At 40.8% G+C, this 25,159-nt stretch overlaps 1 protein-coding gene across 2 annotated transcripts; it reads left to right on the top strand.

The window, feature by feature from the left end:
• Positions 1-6,656: 6,656 nt before the first annotated feature.
• On the top strand, positions 6,657-25,055 carry Vdac3 (voltage dependent anion channel 3). Of its 2 annotated transcripts, XM_036166803.1 has the most exons (10): positions 6,658-6,789; positions 12,200-12,268; positions 13,765-13,814; positions 15,496-15,498; positions 17,487-17,639; positions 19,517-19,569; positions 21,135-21,362; positions 22,791-22,941; positions 23,779-23,836; positions 24,544-25,055. In XM_036166803.1, exons 2-10 carry the CDS (start codon positions 12,202-12,204, stop codon positions 24,633-24,635), a joined length of 855 nt encoding a protein of 284 aa, XP_036022696.1. In that variant the 5' UTR covers positions 6,658-6,789; positions 12,200-12,201; the 3' UTR covers positions 24,636-25,055. The 2 variants fall into 2 exon arrangements, with proteins under 2 accessions (XP_036022697.1, XP_036022696.1); XM_036166804.1 differs by lacking the exon at positions 15,496-15,498 and having other exon boundaries at positions 6,657-6,789.
• The last annotated feature ends 104 nt before the right edge of the window (positions 25,056-25,159 follow it).

The following is a 25,159-nucleotide window of genomic DNA, read 5'->3' as shown; positions in this document are numbered from 1 at the left end:
ATCTAAACCTCCCCAAACAGCCACCAACTGGGGGCCAAGATGACCCGGGCATTTCTCATTCAAACACCACAGTCTCTTTCCTGCTCAAAACGGGTACAATTTTATTAGTTCTATCATGATTCTGGGATCTGTGCTGCTAAAGTCCTTGAATGTTTCTCAAGAGTTTAGATCCCAGTGTGGTGACGGAGGAGGAAGAGGTACAGTTCTGGAATGGTGAAGGCTAGAGCATGACAGGGACAGAAGTGTTAATCTTGGTCTAGTGAACTTGACTGGGCCAGAGGACAGGGAGCTGTTGGGAGAGAGCAGCTCTCTGCATAGATCAGGATGGTGTTGTTGTTAGGTCCTTTCAAAAGGAAGACTATTGGAAATGGAGGAATGTTGTCACATTTCCATTCAAAGGGCTCTTCTTCCCCCCCCCCCCCCCCCCCCCCCGAGACAGGGTCTCTCTGTAGCTTTGGAGCCTGACCTGGATCTCACTCTGTAGACCAGGCTGGCCTTGAACTCACAGAGAGCCACCACCTGCCTCTGCCTCCCGAGTGCCGGGATTAAAGGTGTGCGTCACCACTGCAAAGGGCTCTTTTTTTTGAACTGAGGATTGAACCCAGGGCCTTATGCTTGCTGGGCAAGCGCTCTACAACTGAGCTAAATCCCCAATGCAAAGGGCTCTTTTAATGGCCGGCTATATTTGACAAAGTAGAGGGGTGGCCAAGCCATGAGCTGAAACAGGCACATAAACAAATATGGACTTATTGTGTCCCTTAAACTCCTATTGTGCATTAGCTTTCTCAAGAAATTATTTATTTACTATATATGGGTGTTTTATCTGCATGGATGTCTGTGCATTACATGTGTGCCTTGTGCCTGCAGAGGCCAGAAAAGGGTGTCAGTTTCTCTGGGATTGGGAACTGAACCCAAGTTCAGTTGGAAAAGCAGCCACTGTTAACCACTCTCCAAACGTGCATATTAACTTTTGTCTGTTATGAATATTTCCATATGCCAAGTGCTCTGAATGCATTATTTAATACCCATTATAGTCCTCTGAGGTAGATATTATTGAGTTCTGTTTCACAGATGTGGAAACAGAGACCCAAGAGATTGTCTCAGACTACAAAATTGGTGGAGCTAAGAAACAAAGCCAGCCTCTTTTGACTCCAAAGCTCACTTTATTAGGCCAGTGGTTATTCTGATTTATGCTGATCGTTCTGCCTATTTGCTTATGACATTTGCCATGATCTGCTTCATTTAGCAGATGTGTCCAAGTCTTTTTAGAAGTCCCTCAGGGGCAGTTAGCATTCTTTTTACTATTTTGAAATGATTCACAAATAACAACATATTCCCTATTTTGTGCCGATCATCACAGCTTTGTGAATATATATATATTTTTTTCTCCTGTGGTGGTCTGAATAAGAACAGGTCCCGTAGGCTCATATATTTGATGCTTAGTCACCAGGAGTGGCACTGTTTGAAAGGATTAGAAGGATTAGGAGGTGTGGCCTTCTTGGAGTGGGTGTGGCCTTGTTGCATGAAGTGTGTCACTGGAGGTGGGCTTTGAGGTTTCAAAAGTCCAAACCAGGCCCGGGCTTACTCTCTCTCTGCCTGTGGATCAGGATGTAGCTCTCAGCTACTGCTCTAGCACCATATCTGCAAGCATGCCTCCATGTTCTCTGCCATGACAATAATAGACTAAGCCTCTGAAACTGTAAACAAGCCCCCAAGTAAATGCTTTCTTTTATAAGATTGACTTGGTCATGGTGTCTCTTCACAGCAATAGAACAGTGATTAAGACACCTTCCTTAAAAAAAAAAAAAGACACCTTCCTAACTTATTGGAACATTTCAAGAATGGTTAATTAACACATACATTATCTCTAACCTGATCCACCAATTATTAACATTTTGTCATATTTGCTTTTATTTCTATCCCTTTTTAATTATTTATTTTACCATTTAAGAGTTAGTGGTAAGAGGCAGGCAGATCTCTGTGAGTTCGAGGCTAGCCTGGAAAGGCGCAAAGCTACACAGAGAAACCTTGTCTCAAAAAACCAAAAAAAAAAAAAAAAAAAAAGGGTTAGTGGCAGGTTGTCTCACCCCCAGCCTGCTGTTGGATGGTCTTTCTGTAAGCTGTGAATATGTGTTGCTATGATTGGTTAATAAAGAAGCTGCTCTGGCCTATGGGGAGTCAGGTTATAGCCAGGCAGGAAATCCAAGAGAGAGACAGGAAGAAGAAAGGCAGAGGTAGGAGAGATGCCAGCCTACCACCCAACGAGCAACATGCCAGCAGACTGGTAACGCCACAGCCACGTGGCAAAACATGGATTAATAGAAATGGGTTAATTTAAGATGACAGAGCTAGCTAACCGGAAACTTAAGCCATTGGCCATACAGTTTGTAATTAATATAAGCCTTTGAGTGGTTATTTTATAAGCGGTTGCTGACTGTGGGGCTGGAGAAACTTCTGGCTACACCAGCCCTGTGGCAGTCTGCTTGCAGATGTTTCCCCTCCTGCCCTACCTCCATTCGCTGGAGCCTGAGCTGAACCTAGGTGCTGACCCTCCTTTCCTCCTTCTGTGGACCCTCTCAGCCCTCCCTTCTACCACATCCCCATTCCTTTGAGTCACACCCTGATACCTAGAAACACTCTCTACCTGAGACCCAGAGTGTCCACATTGGGTTGGGACTCAGGTAGGCAAATTTTACAAAAAAAAAAAAAAAAAAAGAAAAAGAAAAGAAAAAAAAAAATTCAATAGAATAAGGAGTTGATTCTGTGAGAAAATAAATAAGATTGATAAACCCTTAGATAAATTAACTAAAAGATGGAGGATAAGTCCTAAATTAATAAAATTAGAGGCAAAAGGGGATATCACAATAGACACTGAGGAAATCCAGAGAATTATAGGGACATACTTTAAAAATTGGTACTCCAGCTGGGTGAGGTGGTACACCTCTTAATCCTAGCACTCCGGAGGCAGAGGCAGGCAAATCTCTATTAGTACAAAGCCAGCCTGGTCTACAGAATGAGATCCAGGACAGCTAGGGCTGATACATATAGAAACCCCGTCTCAAAAAACAAAACAAAACAAAAAATCGGTACTCCACCAAAGTAGAAAACCTCAGAGAAATAGATATGCAAAAATAAAAAGAACTAAAAAAACTGGATATCAAGAAAACAAATAGCCCAATTTTTAAAAATGGAATACCAGACTAAATGAAACACAAGTAAATGAATAACGTTTTAAAAATGTTCAGCATCTTTCATCATCAAGAAAATGCAAATCAAAACTATTTTGAGATTTCATCTTCAACCAGTGAGAAATTGTGAAGATCAATAAAACAGCATGACAGCTCATGCTGGCGAGGATGCAGAGAAAGGGGCACACTCATCTAGTGCTGGTGGGAGTGCAAACTTGCAGCCACTATGGAATTCAGTGAGTGTGGCAGTTCCTCATAAGTTGGGAATAGAGGTACCTCAATATCTAGTTATACTACTCTTAGGCATACACCCAAGGAACTCTGCACCCTACACAGAGACATTTACTTATTCGTGTTCATTGTTTCTCTACTCATAACAGCCAGAAATTGGAAACTGCCTAGATGTTCATCAATAGGTAAATGGATAATGAAAACATAGAACATTTATGCAATGGAATGTCATTCAGTTGTTTAAAAAGTGAAATTTTCAGGTAAATGGATAGAGCTAGAAAAAAATCATCCTGAGTGAGGTAACCCAGACCCAAAGAGACAAATATTATATGTATTCTCTTATATGTGGATGTTAGCTTTTAAGCCTTCAACAGGCATGTTACTATCAGTATAACCTGAGTAAGGTAGCCCAGACCCAAAAAGACAAATATTATATGTATTCCCTTATGTGTGGATGTTAGCTTTTAAGCCTTCAATAGGCATGCTATTATCAGCATAACCACACAGACTAGGTAGAGAGTAAGGAACTAGTGGGGGAGGGGGAAATCTCCCAAGGAAGAGGAAATAGAATATATAGTTAGAGACGACAGGAATAATAATATTAGGCAGAGAAGGGGAGGGAAAAGAGAAGTAAGGGAAGGAATGCATGGAGGGCCAGCTAACACTAAGGGCCATTTGAAGGGGCATATGGAAACCTACTACAGTAGAAGCTTCTTCAAATATACACCTATGAAAGAAATCTAAACAGAGTCACCAAATACCAGAGGAGACAAAGCCCAATTAGACATCTCTTACCATCAAGTAAAACCTCCTGTGCCAGGAATGGGTTACAACTAATTGAATTGTTGGCCAAAGGGCCCCATAGAAATCCCCAAACAACTCAGGTTATTGCCAAGGCTATTGGTTGCTCTCCACCAACTGATGGTAAGGTTCTGTTGCCAAAGACAACACTTACACATCTCACTGAACACAGAGAAGTTGAGATGATGCCTAACTAGAGCCTTCATACCTACTGATTATTGTTCATGGTACTGTAAAGTACAGAAGTAACCACCAACCCTGTTACAAACACTGTGACCTACAACTGTGACCTGTCTGCAAGATGTGCTGCTGGTGGACAAAAAGTTATATAATGGCACAAAAATTATGAGGCCACTCATGATATGGAATCCACGCCTGATACAGCTTTGGTGGTCAATAACCTGAGACTAGACAGGCCATGGACCTAGGAGAAAACCAAACACTACTGTTCTGATAAAGGAACTTAGCTATAAAATAAGTCCTAACAATCCTCTGCTAGACTCATAGATCAGTGCCTACCTCAGCTATCATCAGAGAAGTTTCCTCCTACAGTAGATGGGAGCTAATACAGAGACACACAAGTAGACAATATTCAGAGAGTGAGAGACCTTGGAATGCTCAGCCCTAAATGGGATGTCTTCATCAAATCCTTCCCTTCTGGGCTCAGGGAACTTTCTGGAAGAGGAGGTGGAAAGATCCTAAGAGCCAGAGGGGATGGATGATACCAAGGAAACAGTGTCTTCCAGACACCCCAGGACTGACATGTGTAAGCGACCACAGAGAAACTACCAAACTACAGAGCCTGTAGTTTCAAGTCAGATGGGGCCCCAGTTTTAAGAGGGTAAGTAGACAGGAACTCCCATCACTAACCAAAAAGCTATCTCTAATTGACATCCACCTGCAAAGGAAAAACTAGTTTTCTTCAATGGAGTCTCACACTGACAGGTAGGCTCCATGCCCAAGAGTAGATATACACACGAAATGAATAATGGTATTTTTGTGGACTTTCTTTCTCTTATCATTGTTTGGGCATTAAAAAAAATCTTGTCTTTTACTTGTATATCATGGTTCCCATGTTTATGTTTTTATGGGTCCCCCCCCCCCATGTGTATATGTTTCTTGTACTTTCTCTTATTTTTCTTTTTTAAAATTCTGGTTTGTTTGACTGTTTTCTTAAGAGATAAAGAAGGCATGGAGTTGAGCAGTTGGGAGAACCTGGGAGGGGATGGGAAAACCATGACCAAAACGTATTGTATGAAAAAAATATTTTCAATAAAAGTTAGTGGCAGACATACTTCTACACATGTCAACAAATACCTCCCAGAAGGCCACTTCTACATAACTTCTACCCTCAGAAGATTTTATGTTGCTGCAGTACTAGGTAGTCTATACTCAATTCTCCCCAGTTGCTTTGGTAGTGCTCCTTAACAACTATTTCGTTTTATCCACAGTCCAACTTAGAATCACAAAAACGTTTAGCATTAAATCTTTTTTTTTTCCTTCTTGCATCTAGAACCGTTTTCATCTCTCATGACAGTGACCTTCCCGAAGAGACTAAATATTTGATTAGCAGAATGCCTCTCAATTTTGGAATTGCTTCCTCATTAATAGACAGATTACAGGCTTTCTCAAGAACATTGTCTTGTGTCCCTTTCTGTGCACCAGAGGGCACAAGAAGTCAATCCATCACTCGCAGTGATGTTAGTTTTAATCACTGGGTTAAGGACATTTTCTTGCTGCGCAGAAAGGTCTCTTCCACTTCAGTTAAGTAATCCTTGGAGTGATTCTTAGGAATCACAGGAACATCCTTAACCATTTTCTAAGGAATCAATCGTTCCTATGGTGTCTCTAAAGTAGTGGTTTTCTGCTTGCATCATTTCTCCTCCATTGATTTCTTGGGCTCTCTCCCTCCTCTTGGAATTAACTTGCACGCTCTTGAATCTCCAGTCCCTGGTCCCCTGGGGGGGGGGGGGCGGCTAAGGCGTTCTCAGCCTTACGCCCGAGAAGACGCGGAGTCACACTTTAAAATTAGAATCGACCGGGACTGGCGTTCCCAGAAAGATCTGCCAGTCACCCAGCAGAGGTCGGCAGGGCCCGGGAGTGACAATGGCAGCTGGCAGCTCGCGTCCGTCCGCGCAGTCCCCTTCGGTCCTCCGCTCGCGCACGGCCCGCGCCCCTTCCAGGCAACAGTAGCCACGGCCGCGGCACGTTCTCGCGAGAACCCACGCCTCCGGGCCAGCGCTCGGGTCCTCCCAGGCGCTTTGTGTCCCTTTCCTCAACCCCCGCCGGCCACCCGCCTGCCGGGAGGGAGGGGTGGGGGTGGGCACGACGACACACGGCGGCTTCCTGCGCACGCGCGCGCGAAGCCGGACAGTTGGCGGAGGCGTCCCCCGCCGCCCCCTGCGCGCCGGGTCTCAGGCGCGGCACCGCGCGCACGCACTCGCGCTCTGGGGCGACGGGCGCGCAGGCGCGGCGGGGAGCGAGGTCGCGCAGGCGCAGACGGCGTTGGTGCGAGAAGACCTTCAGCGTTGCCTTGGTGGAGCGGGCCGGGCCCACCCTCGGGTTGTAGGTGAGGCGGCCGCTGCCACGGGCCGGGTGGGCGGAGGGCCGGCGGGCCTGACGAGCCGAGGCCGCGGAGGAGAAGCTGAGGGACGCCGGCCTAGGGCGAGGCGAGCCGGGGAAGACTCCCGCTGCCCGAACCTTGCTGGCCGCCGGAGGGCGGGAGTCGCCTCCCTGGGCCGCGACCTTCCGCCGCGCCCGGCGTGCGCACTGGCGTTCTGCCCGGGGCCAGGCTGGAAAGGAGGGCGGTTTCTAGAGAGGACGAGTCCTGGAACCCCAAACCTACACCCCAACCTTGCCCTCGCCTCCCTCTCTGACGTGCCCAGCATCTGTCAGGCGTGCCTTGCACTCCCGACGGCCGAAGTGAGGATGCTCTTCATGCATCTTAAAAAGCAGAAACAAGGAACAAAAGAGAAGCTGTTGTGTCTAGTTCGTGCCTTTTGTTTTCCACTCGGGGTCGAATGCAGCCTTGGGGCATGGTGCATATCTGTTTTGTGGAGCTAATAGAAATGCGAGGTGGTAGCTTCACTCTTTCGAGTAATATGGAGGCTCTGTGTTTTCTCCATTTTTGCTTGATCATACTAGCAGTGCATTTCCCATCAGAATCATGGGCCCGAATAAAGGACGGTTTCGGCATCCACGAGTTCAGCTGGCCACTTGACTTTTGCAAAGGGATGATTTTGAGAAACAATCAATCAAAATGCCGAAAGCTTGTAATTAGCACGTAGACATTTTGACCATTTTAGTGTATTTTCTCTCTGACCAGTATGAAGACCTAAAACTTTAAACGTTTCTGTCTGAATAGGTGAGACCTGAATTTCTATACCTCCCTCCCAGAATTATGGCAAACAATTTACATCACTACCGGAATTGTCACATTACCCTCATAGTAGACTTTCAACCCTGTAGCATAGAGTAATTTTATTATAGATTGATGCAGAACACCATCACTATCATGTGCCTTGACTCTTTAACTTTTCCTTTTGCTTGTGCCTCAGATAGAAGAACCCGTGGCCTTATCTATGTAAGACAAGTGCCTTACTCATATGCCACCCCCTTTTCTCTTTATAATTTTTTTGGGTGCGTGTGGACTTGTTTATGTGGTGTATGTACATGTTTGTGTGCACATGTGTGCATGTGGAGTCCAGTAAATATTGGGTACTTTCTTTAATTGCTCTCTTTTTTGAGAAGAGGTCTTTTCCCTGAACTGAGAGCTCATTTGGCTAGGCTGGCTAACCAGTGGACTCCAGGGTTCCTCCTGTCTCTGCCTTGCCCCTACTCCAATGCTGTGTGCGTCCCTGGCGATTCATACTCAGTTCCTCATGCTTGTGTGACACTTTGCCAATAGAGACATCTTTCCTGCCCTGACTTTATATATGATTTTTTGGCATGTTCTTTCCTCTTAATTTTATGTCACAGTGTGTGTATTTGACAGGTACAATTTTTACGTGAATTCCCGGTAAGGAAATGAGTCATGCTAAATATGGTGGCACACGGCTATAATCCCAGCCTGTGCTATAAACTAAGGCTTTGTTAGTTAAAGTAACAGCCTAGCAGAAATTCAGATTAATAGTTGGACTTAGGGGACTGGAGAGATGGCTCAGTGATGGCTCAGCGGTTAAGAGCACTGGCTGCTCTTCCAGAGGTCTTGAGTTCAATTCCCAGCAACCACGTGGTGGCTCACAACCATCTGTAATGGGGTCTGGCGCCCCCTTCTGGCGTGTAGGCTAACACTGTATACATAATACATAATAGATAAATTTAAAAAAAAAAAAGACACGAACCAGTATCTGATGGTAAAGACCTTGATTCATGTTAATGTGCAGGAAGATGTGTATCTTTGGATTCATTGTTGGGAGTTCAGATGAAATTAAACACCGTATTCTTTAAAAACAACAACAAAACAAACAAGAGTTGGACTTAGTATAAATACACAGGTTATTTAGTTGAAGGATTTGTGAAGTGCCCATAGTTCAGGCATAGTGACTTAGTATAAATACACAAGTTATTTAGTTGAAGGATTTGTGAAGTGCCCATAGTTCAGGCATAGTGACTTAGTATAAATACACAAGTTATTTAGTTGAAGGATTTGTGAAGTGCCCATAGTTCAGGCATAGTGATGTAATTTGCAGATGTCTTCAACCTGCTGACATTGTTACACAGCTTCATCTACAAAATTCATGCCCAACAACTTTGTCATCTAGAAAAGTCATGCTCAAGAACCATGCAGGCAACTTACAAATAAAAAACAAACAAACAAAACCGCCCCTCCCTTTTTTTGATACAGTGTTTCACTGTGTAGCGCTCCCTGCCTTGCTTCAAACTTACAGATTGTGTCTGTCTCTGATTCCAAGTACTGGGGTTGAAGTTGTGTGTCACCATGCCCAGCCTATGTTTTATTTTATATATATATATATATATATATATATATATATATATATATATATATATATATATATATATATATATGTTTATATGTTTATATATTTATATTTATATAGTGTGTGTGTGTTTCTGCATGCTTTTGCTTCCATGTGTGATGGTCAGAGGATGACTTGGGGAGTTCATTCTATCCACCATGTGTGTTCCTGCCGTCAGAATGAGATTGTTAGGTTTGGTGGCAAAGACCTTTACTTGTTCAGGCATCTTACCAGTCCCAAATTAGAGAACTAGTGGATTTGTATGTGTAGATGTGTTCACACCACTGCCTGATTGTGGAGATTGGAGGACAACGTGTGGAGTTGGTTCTTTCCTTCCACCATGTAAGTGTGAGGGACAGAACTCAGGTCATGAGTCTTGGCAGTTAGTGCCTTAACTCTGTCTTACCAGCCCCAAATCTCTTGTTTTAGTGTTTACTTTTTGTAGGTAGTTGGCCACATCCATGGCTGTCTTTGGCTGCATGTGTCCCCCAGGTGGAACATGCCTGGAAACTGACTGGTACTCTGGAATTTTCTGGGATCATAAAGTCTTGCTAATGGGCTTTTTTGAGGTAGTTCCATGGTTGCTTAAGCTCAGCTTCTGAGTCTTTAACAGGGAGACAGCAGAAACTGCTTCAGGGGTTTGCTGTGAAGAGGCTAGGGAGGGTATATTCACTGAGATTTCAGTATGAGGGTCTTAGTGGCTTTTTACAAAAGCTGGATGAATAATGAGTAGGCAAGATACAAAGTCAAAGCACCTTGGATTTTCAAAGGTTTTAATTTCAAAATTCACACCTAATTTTGCTAAGCAGGTTACATAACTCTTTCTGGTTAATGGTAAAATTACAATATTTTTAAAAAAGCTTTGGAAAAGGCTATGTTCTGGAAGAGTATATTTAATTTAGTAGGTTTAAAAATATTTTTATTTATAGTGTGTGTTTGTATGTGTGTATGTCAAGTGTGTGCAGATGCTTGCAGGGGCTAAAAGAAGGTGTCAGATCCCCTAGGACTGGAGTTGTAGGTGGCGGGCTGCCTGACCTGTGCTCTTAACTGCTGAGCCACTCCAGCCTTACTAGGTGGGGTTTTTTTTTTGGAGATAGGGTTTCTCCATGTAGTTTTGGGGCCTGTCCTGGATCTCACTCTGTAGACCAGGCTGGCCTTGAACTCACAGAGATCCGCCTGCCTCTGCCTCCCGAGTGCTGGGATTAAAGTGCGCACCCCCCCACCCCTCACCCAGTTAGTAGGAGTTTTTTTGTTTTTTTTGTTTTTTGTTTTTTTGAGATAGGATCTTATAGCCCAGACTGACTTTGGATTTGAAGTCCTCCTGTTCTAGTCTGTTGAGGCACCTGGTTCAATCTCTTGAAGCCTTCTTATTTTATTTTTAAATTTTGTTTTGAGACAGGATTTCACTATGTGGCTCTTATTGGACTGGAATCCTCTGTAGATAAGGCTGGCCTTGATCTCACTGCTTTTCTCTACCTCCTGAGAGCTGAGATTAAAGGCATGTACCACCACACCCAGCTTCAAAGGCATTTAAGAAATTACTTTCATTTTTAAATTTTTTTATGGTTTTATGTGTATGAATGTTTTGCCTACATGCATGTCTGTGCACCACATGTGTGCAGTGCATGTAGAAGCCATAAAAGGGCACCATGTCCCCTGGAACTGGCGTTAAAGATGATGTGAGATGCCATGTGGATGCTGGGAATTGAACCTCTGGTCTTTGGAAAAACAGCTAGTGTTCTTAACTGGTGAGCTATTTCTCCAGTCCTGGTGAAGCTTTTTTTAGTGTGGTTGTAGTTCTGGGATTGAACCTGGGTGCCTCTGTGCTAGGCAGATGTTCTACTGTTACTGATGTTCCCAGGTCTCTTTTTAATTTTCCTTCTTATCTTTGACTAAGTTGCCTAGGCCAGCTTGAACTCATTTTGTGGTTCAGGATGGGCTAACCCTGTGATCCTTCTGCTTCACTCTCCTCAGTATCTGGGATTGCAGGCTTCAGCCATCAGGGCTCTTTTAGGAACTGAATTTCGGAGCAGCAAAATATGAAAACCTTGAACGTTTCTAAACCTTTCTCTCCCCCACCTTTTTTTTTTGAGACAGAGTTTCCATAAGTTTCTTAGACTGTCCTTGAACTTGTTCTATTCTGCTTTAACAGCTGGGCTGAGATGAGAGGTGTGTGCCAGTATACTTTTTTTTTATTCCTGTGGGGTGTGGAATTGGGATTAAACCTAGGCCCTCACAGCTCAACCCTGATATTTAATCTAATGTTTTTACATTTCCTTAAAAATTTCCCTTTGTGGTCTGGGGAATATAGTTCAGTTGGTAAAGTACACAGTCATGAGGATCTGAGTTTGATTTCCAAAACCCATGTGAAAAGGCCAAGCATAGTGGTGTGTATTTGTAATGGCAGCCTTGGGGAGGTGGAGACAAGCAGAAGGACCTTGGGGCTCTGCCTAGCTAGGTAGCTCAGTTACAGACCAGTGATAGACCCTGTCCCAAAAAATCATGAATGTAGCTTGGTGGCAGTGGTGCATGCCTTTAATCCCAGCACTTGGGAGGCAGAGGCAGGTGGATCTTTGTGTGTTCAAGGCCAGCTTAGTCTACAGAGCGAGATCTAGGACAGGCTCCAAAACTACACAGAAACCCTGTCTTGAGAAAACAAAACAAAACAAAAAAACCCAAAACCAAAAATCATGAATGGCACCTGAGGAACAAGACACATGCATGTGTGCCTGCACAAATGCGTACCCCCAGTCAAATACATACATAGAAAAGATAAACCTGTAAGAACTTTGTTTCCTTTGAAATACAATTAAAAAGAAACTCTGAATCTCTGAGGAAGCTCTTATTTTCTAGTCTGAGGAGCCGAATACCTTCTTTGAATTTTGGTTACATTAGAGTATTAGTGTTAGTGATGCAAAGGAAGAAAAATGTCTTTTCAGGATGAAAGAAGAGTTAGAAGTGAAGGTACTAAATGGTTACTCTCTTGTCTTTATTTTTAAGATATGTGTAACACACCAACTTACTGTGACCTAGGAAAGGCTGCCAAGGATGTCTTTAACAAAGGGTATGGTAAGTATGCAATGGTAAATTTTTATGTTGGGTTAGGATTAGTGATGAGTTCTGAGGATTTAGTTGCATGTTTTTACAGATCCTTAAATTTTTTGCTTTGTAGGCTGGGGAATAGCTCAGTTGATAAAGTGTGTAAGATACTATGTTAGTAAAATAAGATTAAGTGACCATTAATCTACATCACAAATATTAAGAGCTATTAATAACCTCTTATCTTTCATTCATTAGGCTCCTTTACAAACAATAAGAGCAGTTATTGCCGGGCGGTGGTGGCGCACACCTTTAATCCCAGCACTTGGGAGGCAGAGCCAAGCAGATCTCTGTGAGTTCGAGGCCAGCCTGGTCTACAAAGTGAGTTCCAGGAAAGGCGCAAAGCTACACAGAGAAACCCTGTCTTGAAAAACCAAAAAAAAAAGAGAGCAGTTATTATACATATACACACACATGCATAAACATATCTAATATTTGTAATATGAAGTAGCATCCACCTGTAATATTTATGCCCATTTCACTAGTTCTTTGTATGATTAAAGTGCTTATTGCCTCTCTATAATTTTTTTTTTCTTGAGACAGGGTCTCCCTTCATAGTCCTAGCTGGTTTGGAACATGCTGTGTAGACCAGGCTGGCCTGGAATGCACAGAGATCCGCCTGCCTCTGCCTCCTGAGTGCTGGGATTAAAGACATGAGCCACCATCGCCTGACCCATAGAATGCTTTGTAATATACCAATTTTTAATGAAAGTGCACAGGTCATGTTTTTATTTCTTTGGTAACAATATATTATATTTTTTACAAGTAGAAAATGTTTTAAGTTTTGAAATTTTAAGTTTTTAATTTTTTCTGTGCTATACACATTGATTTTTTTCTTTCTAATGTTTATTATATTTTTACCTTGCATACACACACACACACACACACACACACACACACACATGCATAAATATACATGTGCATATACATATATGCACACAACAGCATAGATTTTTGAGTAATTTTAGTATGTAAAATAGTGCATTTTAAAAAAGGTATGGGTTTATTCATTTTTATACATTTTATACATACTTATACATTTATATATTTTAAAAGTATGAGCTTATTCATTTTTAGGGCCTTCTAAATTTATACTTCTTTTGTTATAATTAAGTTTCTTTTCAAATTCTTTATCAAGATTTTTTTTTTTTTTTGGTTTTTTTTTTTTTTTTTTTTTTGGTTTTTTGAGACAGAGTTTCTTCTGTGTAGCTTTGTGCCTTTCCTGGAGCTCACTTGGTAGTCCAGGCTGGCCTCGAACTCACAGAGATCCACCTGGTTCTGCCTCCCGAGTGCTGGGATTAAAGGCGTGCGCCACCACCGCCTGGCTTCTTTTCAAATTCTTATCTGATGAGAATACCATGTGTTTTCCATATGGGATGTATAATGTATTACTTTCATATTTTTTAAGTTAAAAACTGGAGCGAGAGTTCAGTTTTGTATATTGCTTTGTTTTTTAATGTTTTTAGGGTTTGGCATGGTCAAAATAGATCTGAGAACCAAGTCTTGTAGCGGAGTGGTGAGTACCTACTATATTTCTAATAGATAAAGCGTGCTAATTTAAGGGAACTGATTTTAGAATAACTGTTTACTGTTGTGTAAAAACAGCATCCTCTTGACACAGTTGTATGCCGTACAGCTTTACCCTTCTCTGAGTTCTTTGAACCTGTGAAGCCTATAGACAATTAGGTTAACTTTGGCAGGGGATTCCTTGTGTATCTTCATTAGAGTATCAGGTATCCTACCCTTAGGTGAAACACAGTGTGTATTTTTGACTTCTATCATATTTATACTATCATATTTGTACTTTCATAAATATGTATGAGTACCGAAACCAATGGGTCATACAAGTTTTATTTATTTTCTCAAAATAAATTAATTTTAATCTGTGTTTTCATTATGGATTTATGCAAAATATAGAAATATAATTTATTTTTATATGTGTGCATATATGAGATTATTTTATGTTTCTAGAAGTGAATTAATTTATTTTATGTGTGTGGGCATTTTGCCTGCATGTATGTCTGTACCACATGTGTGCCTGGTGCCCAAGGAAGCCAGAAGAAGGAGTCAGATCCCTTGGGACTGGAGTTACAGACAGTTGTGAGTCACCTTGTGGGTGCTAGGAATCAAACCATAGTCCATTGGAAGAACAGCCAGTGCTCTTAGCCACCGAGCCATCTTTCCAGCTCCTATTTTTTGTTTTTTAACTGTTTCTCTTCCAGTCTTTTTTGTTGTTGTTTTAGAGATAGGATTTCTTTGTGTAGCTTTGGAGCCTGTCCTGGAACTCACTCTGTAGACCAGTTTGGCCTTGAACTCACAGAGATCTGCCTGGTTCTGTCTCCCAAGTGCTGGGATTAAAGGCGTGCGCTGCCGCCACCACCACCCAGCCCAATCTTTTTTATTGGAAGTCAAGATGTTGACATATTTTTCAAAACGTCATTAACCAGACATTCAATAAATCTCAGCAAATAGATTAACTTTTTTTCTTCTGGTACTGCATATTGAACCTAGGGTCTCGTGCATGCAAGGAAAGTGCTCTACCAGTGAGTGAGTTACATCCCTAGACCCCCCACCCCCCACCCCGTCTTTTTTTTTTTTTGAGCAGGGTTTTACCAAGTACCCGTATTGTCCTTGAACATACCTTGTATCCCAGACAGGCCTTGAACTTTCAACCCTCCTCCCTCAGCCTTCTAGGTGACAGATGGCAAGCCTATGCCACTGAACCTAGTGGGTTAGCTTTTTCTTTTCTTCCTTCCTTCCTTTCTTTTTTTTTTTTTTTTTGGTACTGGGTACCCAGGGCCTTGTGCATGCTAGCCAAGCTCTACAACATTGACTATCACCCAGGTGAACTTTTAATTCACCTTATTCTCTGATTTAGTGTTACAGGCCACATCTTTAATTGGTGCTTGCTTATTCAAACCCATGCAAGTTTTATTTATGAATATAATTGTTTAATTAGAAGGTGTGTGAACTTATGATATTCTGCATTGAACTCTGCACAGCTGTGGTTTGTCCTGTCACTTTCCCTGGGTTTCTCGGTCATGAATGAATGAACGTATGTATGACCTGCCTTGCTAAGGAGGCTAGTGTGCATATGGCTCTGTTGAAATAGAATTTTCAGAAGTTCAGATTGTATTGGAAAAGTTAACTATACCTTTCTCTCCCTTCCATGCTGCTGCGGTGGCGATGTGCATCAGATGGTGAGAAAGAACCTTGTGTGCTTGTTCTGTGGCTGCTTTTGTCTCATTTAGGATACATTTCATCCTCTGTTGTGCATTTCTCAGGTTCTGTTTTACAGTGACCTTTCTCTGTGTTGCTTACTAGCATTAAATACATAGCTTAAGATGCCATTTTCATGTTGTAAATGGATTTTATACTCACTTGACTGAACTGTCAAATTAGGCCCAAACTGAGGCAGTATCTGGACTTCAGCTTAGAATGGTTGTAGCTTCCCTTTGAATTTGTGTTTCTGGTCCTTTAGATTCTCGTAGAGAGAGCTTCAGACTAAGAGATGGAAGGAAGACGTGGAATGACGCCAAAATATTTACATTGGCTGTATTTGTCATTTTTGAAAAGTAAATGTAAAAATTACAGGATGAGACAGTTAGATTTATTATTAAAAGCAACAGTTTTACATTAAGGAATTAACCTGAGCTGTTAAACACGGCTTGTGCTGTATTGTTTTTAAGGCCTTGCCCTAAGTGGACATAGCTTTCATTTTGGAAGCTTTCTCTGTAGTGTTAATAAACATCATAGCCTCCCAGTGGTTTCTTCTGTCTAGATCTTGAGTTAGGGCTAGAGGGAGGATTCCTGGTGCCGACAGTGAAACAGAACTGTTTACGAAGGGTAACCTTTCATTGCTGCTGGCCAGATTTCAGAAATACTCCTTGAAACAGGATCAGGCAGTAAGTTTCTTTCTTGACAGTCACAGATTGTCAGTGACAGCTTTTGACCATTTGCTTACCCCTAGAAGAAGGTCTTTTCCTAATTGCTTGCTAATGTGGTGGAAAGGACATTTAAGTTGGAAGGAGATATACTTACGGCATTCATAGTGATTATTTTGTACTTTAGCGGGTAGGCCGGGTGGAGAAGGAGGAAAGGGTATTTTAAATTCTGTTTTACTGTGAAAATGAGTAGATAATTTTGATGTTGTTTGAAAGAGTTTATGGTGAAAGTTTTACAGATATAGTTTTGTGGCTGAAGTATTCATGTTTCACAACATGTAAATATACATAATGCTGTGTCAGTATATAGTTGAAAATGATCAAGTTTATTTTAAATGTATTTTTTCTTTTGCAGTGCTGGAATGGAACCCAGGGCCTTGAGCACACTAGGCAAGCACTTTACCATTAAGCTACTTCACAAGACCATGAAAATACATTTCTAAAAAACAGTAGCTGGGGCTGGAGAGATGGCTTGGCAGTTAAAAGTACTTGCTGTCCTTGCAAAGGACCCAGGTTTGGATCCTCGTACCCACATGCAGTATACAACTGCCTATAACTTTAGTTCCAGTGAATCCAATCCCCTTTCTGGTCTTGATGAGCAGTAGGCGTGCACATAGAACACATACATACATGTAGGCACTCATATATACACATAAAGTAAAAATAAGTCATAGATAAAACAATAGATTGAGGTTTAGCAATAGAGATGTGGGCAGGGCCTTGGGTTCCATTTCCAGCACCCCCTCCCTACCCCCACCACGTACCCCATTCCCAGCACCCCCTCCTTACCTCCATACCTCCACATCCCAGTCACAAAGTACTAAACTGTTCACTATAAACAGAGAATGTGGGAGGTATTGTTTATAGATTTTTAAGCATCTTTAAATTTACTGTTTGACAAGTTTTATAGAGAATTGATAGTAATCTTAGGCCATGAAAGTGAAATTCTTCAAAAATCAGTATTTTTGCCTTTTTAATAAAGACATTTATTTCTAGCAGAGATATTTTTCTTTTAAAGTTAAGAATTTAATATGACCATTAAAAAAGGATGTATGGAATAGTAAATATCAATAAGAAGGGAGGAATAATCGAAAGTTCTAAACCTGGTTAGAAACAGAAAGAAAGCAGGAGGTGGTAAAAAGGAAATTATATTGGTTTCTAATGCACTGAACACGGTTTTCTGAAATGAATGGTTTCTATTTGGTAAGATAATCTTAAAATAATTATTTTCTCTTGTTTACCAGGAATTTTCTACTTCAGGTCATGCTTATACTGATACAGGGAAAGCATCAGGCAACCTAGAGACCAAGTATAAGGTCTGTGACTACGGACTCACCTTCACCCAAAAGTGGAATACAGACAATACTCTCGGGACAGAAATCTCTTGGGAGAATAAGGTAAAAAAAAAAAAAAAGGCAGTAGATGTTATCTGTAGGTTTAATATCTCTTTCACATCCAATAATGAGCATGACTGGGATGATGGGCTGGAGAGATGGCTTAGCTGCTAAGAGCACCTACTGGTCTTACAGAGGACATGAGTTCAGTTCCCAGAGTCTTGTCAGGTGGCTCATAGTCACCTGTAACTCCAGCTTCAGGGGATCTAATAGCTCTGGCCCCACAAGCCCTGACCCGTGTGTGTGTGTGTGTGTGTGTGTGTGTGTGTGTGTGTGTGTGTGTGTGTGTGTTTGTGTGTGTTTGTGTGTGCGTATACACTCCTACACAAGCACACACAAATACACATGATTAAAAATAATAAAATCTTTAAAAAATTGGACAAACTCCAAATATAATCTGAGTGGGATTTTTACAATGTCTTCTACCATATTTTCTCTTTTTTTATTTCTTTTCTTGGCTTGTTTTAACATTTCTGGAAATGCACACTGCGTCTTTGTTCTGATTAGTGAATTGTGTCACACAGTAATCCTCTCCTAAGTAGGACAGACTCTCTTGGAAATTCAGTTTACTTTTGTAATCTTTACAAAATTAGCTGCACAGAAATGTTACTAAATTTTTTAAATGTTTTCAAGGAGAAAACCAATTAGCTGATTTTTGTTAGATACCCACTGTGTACAGGGCACTACATTTTTCTTTGTAATCTAAGCTGGCCTCAAAACTCCCTTTGTAGCTGAGGTTGACCTTGAACTCCTGATTTTTCTGCCTGTGCAGGAATTACAAGAGTGTGCCCCATTCCCAGCTGAGTTCTCAAGGTACATCTATGTGTATTGGCACATATAAAGAGGTACAGCTAAAGAAGTTGGTTTATTAAGTGTCAGGTTATCTTATAGTTATTTCAAGAGAATAGCAAGATTATTTTGTTACATTGTTGTAGTAATTCTTTTTTGACAATAATTTATGTTTTTTAATGTATCAGGATTTGTCCTATACATTTTAACCTTTAAAAAAATTTTTTTTAAAGATTTTCTTTATTTATTATGTATACAGTGTTCTGTCTACATGTATGCCTGCAGGCCAGAAGAGGGCACCAGATCTCATTACAGATGGCTGTGAGCCACCATGTGGTTGCTGGGAATTGAACTCAGGACCTTTGGAAGAACATTCAGTGTTCTTAACCTCTGAGCCATCTCTCCAGCCCTTTTTTTTTTTTTTAATTTAATTTAATTTAATTTTTTTTTTTTTTTTGAGATAGGGTTTCTCTGCATAGCACTGGCTGTCCTGGAACTCGCTTTGTAGACCAGGCTGGTCTCAAACTCACAGAGATCCATCTGCCTCTGTCTCCCATATGCCACAATGCCTGGCACTTTTTTAAAATGTTTGAGATGGGGTCCTCATTATGTCACTCAGGCTGGTTGTAAACTTTTGGGCTTAAGGTTTTCTGTCTTGTCCTCCTGAGTAGCTTAGATTATAGGGACATGCTACCATAACCAGCTTAATTTATATTTTAAGAAGAGAACCAGGGAGGAGGGGAGGGCTTGAAGGGAGGAGTTAAGGGGATGAAGAAAGATAGAACATAAAAGCCGGAGAGTGGTAGTGCATGCCTTTAATCCCAGCACTGTGGGTGGGGAGGGGCAGGTGGATCTCTGAGTTCAAGACTGACCTAGTCTAATAGAGGGAGATCCAGGACAGCCAGGGCTACACAGAGAAACCCTGTCTTGGAAAAAGAAAAAAAAGATGGGGGGTAATTTATTATATAATTTGCTATCTAGTGTTCTCTAATGACTTCATTATTAAAGAGAAAGTGGGAGGAAGCTTAGAATTGGCTTTTTTAGCTAAAGAATAGAAAATTGTTAATTGACAACAAATTTTTGTTTTACAGTTGGCGGAAGGGTTGAAACTGACTCTTGATACCATATTTGTACCAAACACAGGGTAATTATCCAAACTCTTTTTTTTTTCTGATTTCCTTTTGAAGGCCTAGAGCTTTAGCATTGGAAATGTGAAATGGGAACTGTGGGGCCAGGGCAGGGCGAAACCAGGCACTTGTTTTAGCAATGCTAGAATACTTTTGCATGTCTTTAAAGAAAGAGCTCCCCAAGGCAGTGCAACATTGTCAGTAAAGAAGTTTAAACAGGCATAACTAGCTTAGGAATTGGAAGGTCTGAGACCATAGTTCTGTCTATTGAAAGACTAATGGGTATGGCACGTGTAATCTACTGATTGTAAGGGACCAGGGTGAGAGGTTGTGCTGCTCTCTTAATTTCTAAGCCTTGAAAGTCCTCTAGGCTTAGTCTGCTTCCCATCATGTCACTTACCTGCTCAACCTAGTTTCTGCTATCTGAAGGCAGAAGTGCAGATAAATGCAGAGGAATTTGTTCTTAGACATACAATGGGTCTGTCCCTTCTTCACATGCTTTAAATATTTTTAGAACAAATATTCTCTTAAAAGCCTTGTGAGGACTATTTGGAACTAATAGACAAAGGTTATTTAGAACTAATTCTGAATATTCAGCATTGTTATTAAAAATATATTTCTGCTGGATATGTTGGTACACACTTTTAGTCCCAGCATTCTGGAGACAGGCAGGTGGATCTCCTCAAGTTCCAGGATAACCGGGGCTACTTATTGAGACGTCTACAACAAACAACAAATAAGTGTATTTTATTAGAAATACTACTAATAGGTTAGTAATGTGTTTTGGTGTTACTTTTATAACTTGAAAATATTTAAAGATACTTTATTTCTCATGTGTCTCTGTGTATATTTATATATATATATAAATATGTATATATATTTATATGTATCTTCAGATCATTGTTTGGGCAGTGAAATATTTTACTACTTATGGACTTTATTTTTTGATAAAATTGTATATATCTGTGGGATAATATGTAATGTTTGAATATGTGTATACATTAATCAACTAGGGTAAGTCTATCTCATTAAGCATTTATCATTTCTTTGAGTGGAAAGCAAATTTAAAACCTTTGCATTGTTTTTGAAACATATAGTACTTTATGCATAGTGACCCTGCTGTGTAGCAGAACATCAAAACAATGTTCATATCTGTTAACTCTAGTGATTTATTCATGCCTTTATGAGATTAATCATAAAATATTTTTATTATTTCAACTCATGGTGAGGAATACATAATGGCATAAACATTTCCTATATCTATATCTATATCTATATCTATATCTATATCTATATTTTTTTAAACAGAGTTTCTTTGTGTAGCCCTGGCTCTCCTGGAACTCACAGAGATCTACCTGCCTCTATTTCGCAGATGCCAGTATTAAAGGAGTGTACCATCATAACTGTTGACATATAGTTTAATCCTAACAGAGTTGTATTTGTAGAGTTAAGTCATTTGAAACATTTTCCCATATATTATGTCATCTACCAAAACAGTATTTACCTTTAGAGAGGGTCTTACATTATAAATCACTGGAAATAGTAGACTCACATTGTTTAATTGTATTGTTTGTTTTTACAGAAAGAAGAGCGGGAAATTAAAGGCCTCATTTAAACGTGATTGTTTTAGTATTGGCAGTAACATTGATATAGATTTTTCTGGACCGACCATCTATGGCTGGGCTGTGTTGGCCTTTGAAGGTTGGCTTGCTGGCTATCAGATGAGTTTTGACACAGCCAAATCCAAATTGTCTCAGAATAATTTTGCTCTTGGTTACAAGGCTGCAGACTTCCAACTGCATACTCATGTGTGAGTGTTTATAATTATCTTTAGTGCAAGTGCTGTTCCCCTGAGAGGTAGTAGCTGTTACATGATAAGAAGGTTAAAAGTGATTAAAAGTTAAAATTGCTTGGTGGATACCAGTCCTGCTGTACATTTTCATAGTTAGCAGTGCATTCATTGTTAGGAAGTTCATGAACTGAGTACATCATGATATGCTGCTCTTAGTCGTTGCTGTCAGCTTTGACCTCAAACTTTGGGATGTTTTTGAATCTGTAAAAGAACAACTTAATGAAGACAGCCCAATGCATATGTACACTTCACTGTTACTTTTTTTTTTTTTTTGGTTTTTTGGTTTTTTGAGACAGGGTTTCTCTGTGTAGCTTTGCACCTTTCCTGGGACTCACTTGGTAGCCCAGGCTGGCCTTGAACTCACAGAGATCCACCTGGCTCTGCCTCCCGAGTGCTGGGGTTAAAGGCATGTGCCACCACCGCCCGGCCACTGTTACTTTTTACCTATTTTGACTGTATCTGGAAGCAGATGTTTGGAACACTTAAGAACAATCACCAAATAATTTGAATGTCCTGAAACTCCTTTGGTAATTCTTTGTGGAGATTTTCATGCATTTTTGGTTAGAACCTAGTTACTCCCTCTACTGCATTCAGAAATAATAGGGATCTCAAAATAATTCTGGATTTCAGTGTTGGCTGAATCAGCCTGAACTTTGACTTACAATATATTTAGTTTTTTGGTGTTTTAAGACAGGATCTCATGTAGATCAGCCTAGCCTCAAACTCACTGTATAGCATTGGCTGACCTTCTGCTAGTACCTTCCAGTGCTGGGATTTCAGGCTGGAATGAGCTGTGTGTTTCTGAGGTGTTGCTTTTCATGGGATACTCGAATAGAGACAATGGTATCAGAACACTGTTGTTAGGAAACCATGGTATGCTTCAAAGAGCCATGGGTTTCTTCTATCTGGAGCAGTGCTCCTGGGTATTGTGTGGAAAGTGTTTTCTCATTCTGTGGGTGTACAGATTGTAAAAGCTAGTATGTCTTTATTCCTGTAGTTTAACCTCTTTCCACAGTCTTTATGGACCTAAAACCTATAAAAGAGAGGTTATAGGTTACAGTTTCTAAATTCCATAAAAGATACCTATAGACTATATACTTACCTGAGGTGTATGCCTTTGAACATAGGTGAATTGTGTCTTAAGAAATTTATATTATGTAGAAGAGTTAAGTAAACGAATCAGCTGCTACTGTGCTTTAATTAGGCTCTGAGATATTTCATAGGTTGGTTTTATTTCTTGTTTAATAGTCATTTGTATTGTAGAATTTTGCTAGACTCCAAAGTTGCACGGTTGAATTTATGTTTAGATAGTTGTAGAATTTGTTTCCATGTCTTAACAGTCAATGATTCAAACTTTATGATTTTTTTTTTACATCGTGAAAACAGGAATGATAGTACTGAATTTGGAGGCTCTATCTATCAGAAAGTTAATGAGAAGATTGAAACGTCAATAAACCTGGCATGGACAGCTGGCAGTAACAACACTCGTTTTGGCATCGCTGCTAAATATAAGCTGGATTGTAAAACTTCTCTATCTGTAAGAATGTGCTTTTGGATTGGCTCCCAGCTGTAAATGCATGCTGTAGTGCCGTTACAGTTTGCATGCTCTTTACTAACCTCATGACCTCACTCACGTACTGGGAAGGTCATTATGTCTAAGGCAGGAAATGGGGGTTCTAGTCCTGATTTCTCCCCTGTTGGCTGTTGTCAGACCTTTGGCCTCAATATATTCTTAGTTGAGCTCTGCATATGAGGCTTTACGTGTATTACCCCATGTAATTCTCATAACTGTTCTGTGTGGTGAAGAGAGAGAGCCTCATTCCTGTTTACAGACAACCCTGGAAACTAGGTCAGTGTCACAGTAGGCAGTAGTGTCAAAATATGAATTCAGATCTGGTTTTATGACAGCAGAGTTCATGCTGTAATCACTGGCAGAGGTTGGGAATTGGCATCTTAAAGAATTCAGTACAGGCCAGGCATGGTGCTGCACACCTTTATTCCCAGCACTTGGGAGGCAGAGGCTGGCAGACCTCTGTGAGTTCAAAGATATTCTGGTATACATAGTTCCAGGATAGTCAGGGCTACTTAGACTCTCAAAATAACAAAATTCAGTATGTAGAGGTGCTGGGTCACAATGTGCTTGAAAATCTGTTTTAAGTCCTTCAAAGCATACATTTTCATATTACCTACAATTCCTATCAGTCCTATTGATTTCTTAAAAAATTTATCTTTATTTTTTTTTCCAGCTTTAGTAATTCTAGTTTAAGCTCCAGTATGCTTTTACTTTTAGAAACCTTGTGCATGAAGCAGTTTTTGCATTGGAATGATGTGAAGTTATTTTATAACTGCTTTTACTTTCTTCTCTTAATTGTAGGCCAAAGTAAATAATGCCAGTTTAATTGGACTGGGTTATACGCAGACCCTCCGACCAGGTATGTAAAAAAGAATGAATTAGTGGAGGGTCAGAGTAGAAAGTAACAACAACAAAATGAATACAAAAGGGGAAACTTAGACAATCCCTGTGGTTGATCAGGCCTCTGTAGTAGCTAGTCATGCAGGTGAAGGGAAGTGGGGCAAGGCTCTAGTGTATATTTCTAACTGTGCTTTCGTCACAGCCCTTGAAGTTGGCTTGTCCCCCCCTCTTTTTTTTTTTTTTTTTTTAAATTGGTGTTTTGTCTGCATGTATGTCTGTGTGAGGGTGTCGAATCCTGGAGTTATGGACAGTTGTGAGCTGCCATGTGGGTGCTGGGAATCAAACCCAGGTCCTCTGAAAGAGTAGCCAGTGCTCTTAACCACCGAGCCATCTCTCCAGGTTCTCCACGCCCCCCCCCCCCAACTCCCCATTATTATTATTATTTTTTTGAGCTGGGGATTGAACCCAGGGCCTTGCGCTTGCTCTACCACTGAGCTAAATCCCCAACCCTCTCCATTATTCTTAATCTCGAACTCCAGACTCCAGATAGTTTTTCTTCCCTGTGCTCTGCTCAGCACAGGTCAGCAGACTAGACGACCTGTGCCAGTGTAGTATAGCTTAGGCCTACCCATACTCCATGCCGTTGATTCAGATCCATTATTTCTAGACTATTTACGTCTGAGTACCATTCTGACTGCAAATAATGTGGTAATTTCTTCTTCCTAGGAGTCAAACTGACCCTGTCAGCTTTAATAGATGGGAAGAACTTCAATGCAGGAGGTCACAAGGTTGGATTGGGATTTGAACTGGAAGCTTAATGTGGTTTTGAGTAGAACATCATTTGTCCCTGGAAGTGAAGAGAAGTGAACCCACTATGTTTTGGCCTTAAAATTCTGTGAAATTTCAAAAGTGTGAACTTTTTATTCTTCCAAAGAATTGTAATCCTTCCCACACTGAAGTCTAGAGATTACAAATCCATCCTAAGAGAGGTCCTTGAAGGCATGCCTGGAGATTGTCATGTTTGTGCCACATTTCAGTTGAGTTCTGCAGTGTTAATTTAAATATGTTCCTCAGCAACAACATAGTGTCATGTTAAAGCAAAGGATCTGACTCCCCAGTTTGTACATCACGTCCTGCATGTCCCACTTTTCCATGACCTTTGGTTCTAGCGGTCTCTGCTGTAGTGAAGTCTTTGGTTTTGCATCAGAGTGAAATAAACCCATCACATTTGGAACATAGTTGCTCATCTGATTTATTAGTACTGGCCAATTGGTTTTCGAAAGTGGACTTGAGGCTGAAGTGGTGTGTCTAAAACATACGTGCTTTTGCCCCTCCTTCTGAC

This window comes from Onychomys torridus, chromosome 17, assembly GCF_903995425.1.
Source record: "Onychomys torridus chromosome 17, mOncTor1.1, whole genome shotgun sequence".
NCBI lineage: Eukaryota > Metazoa > Chordata > Mammalia > Rodentia > Cricetidae > Onychomys > Onychomys torridus.
This window is presented reverse-complemented; position numbering and strand designations above follow the sequence as displayed.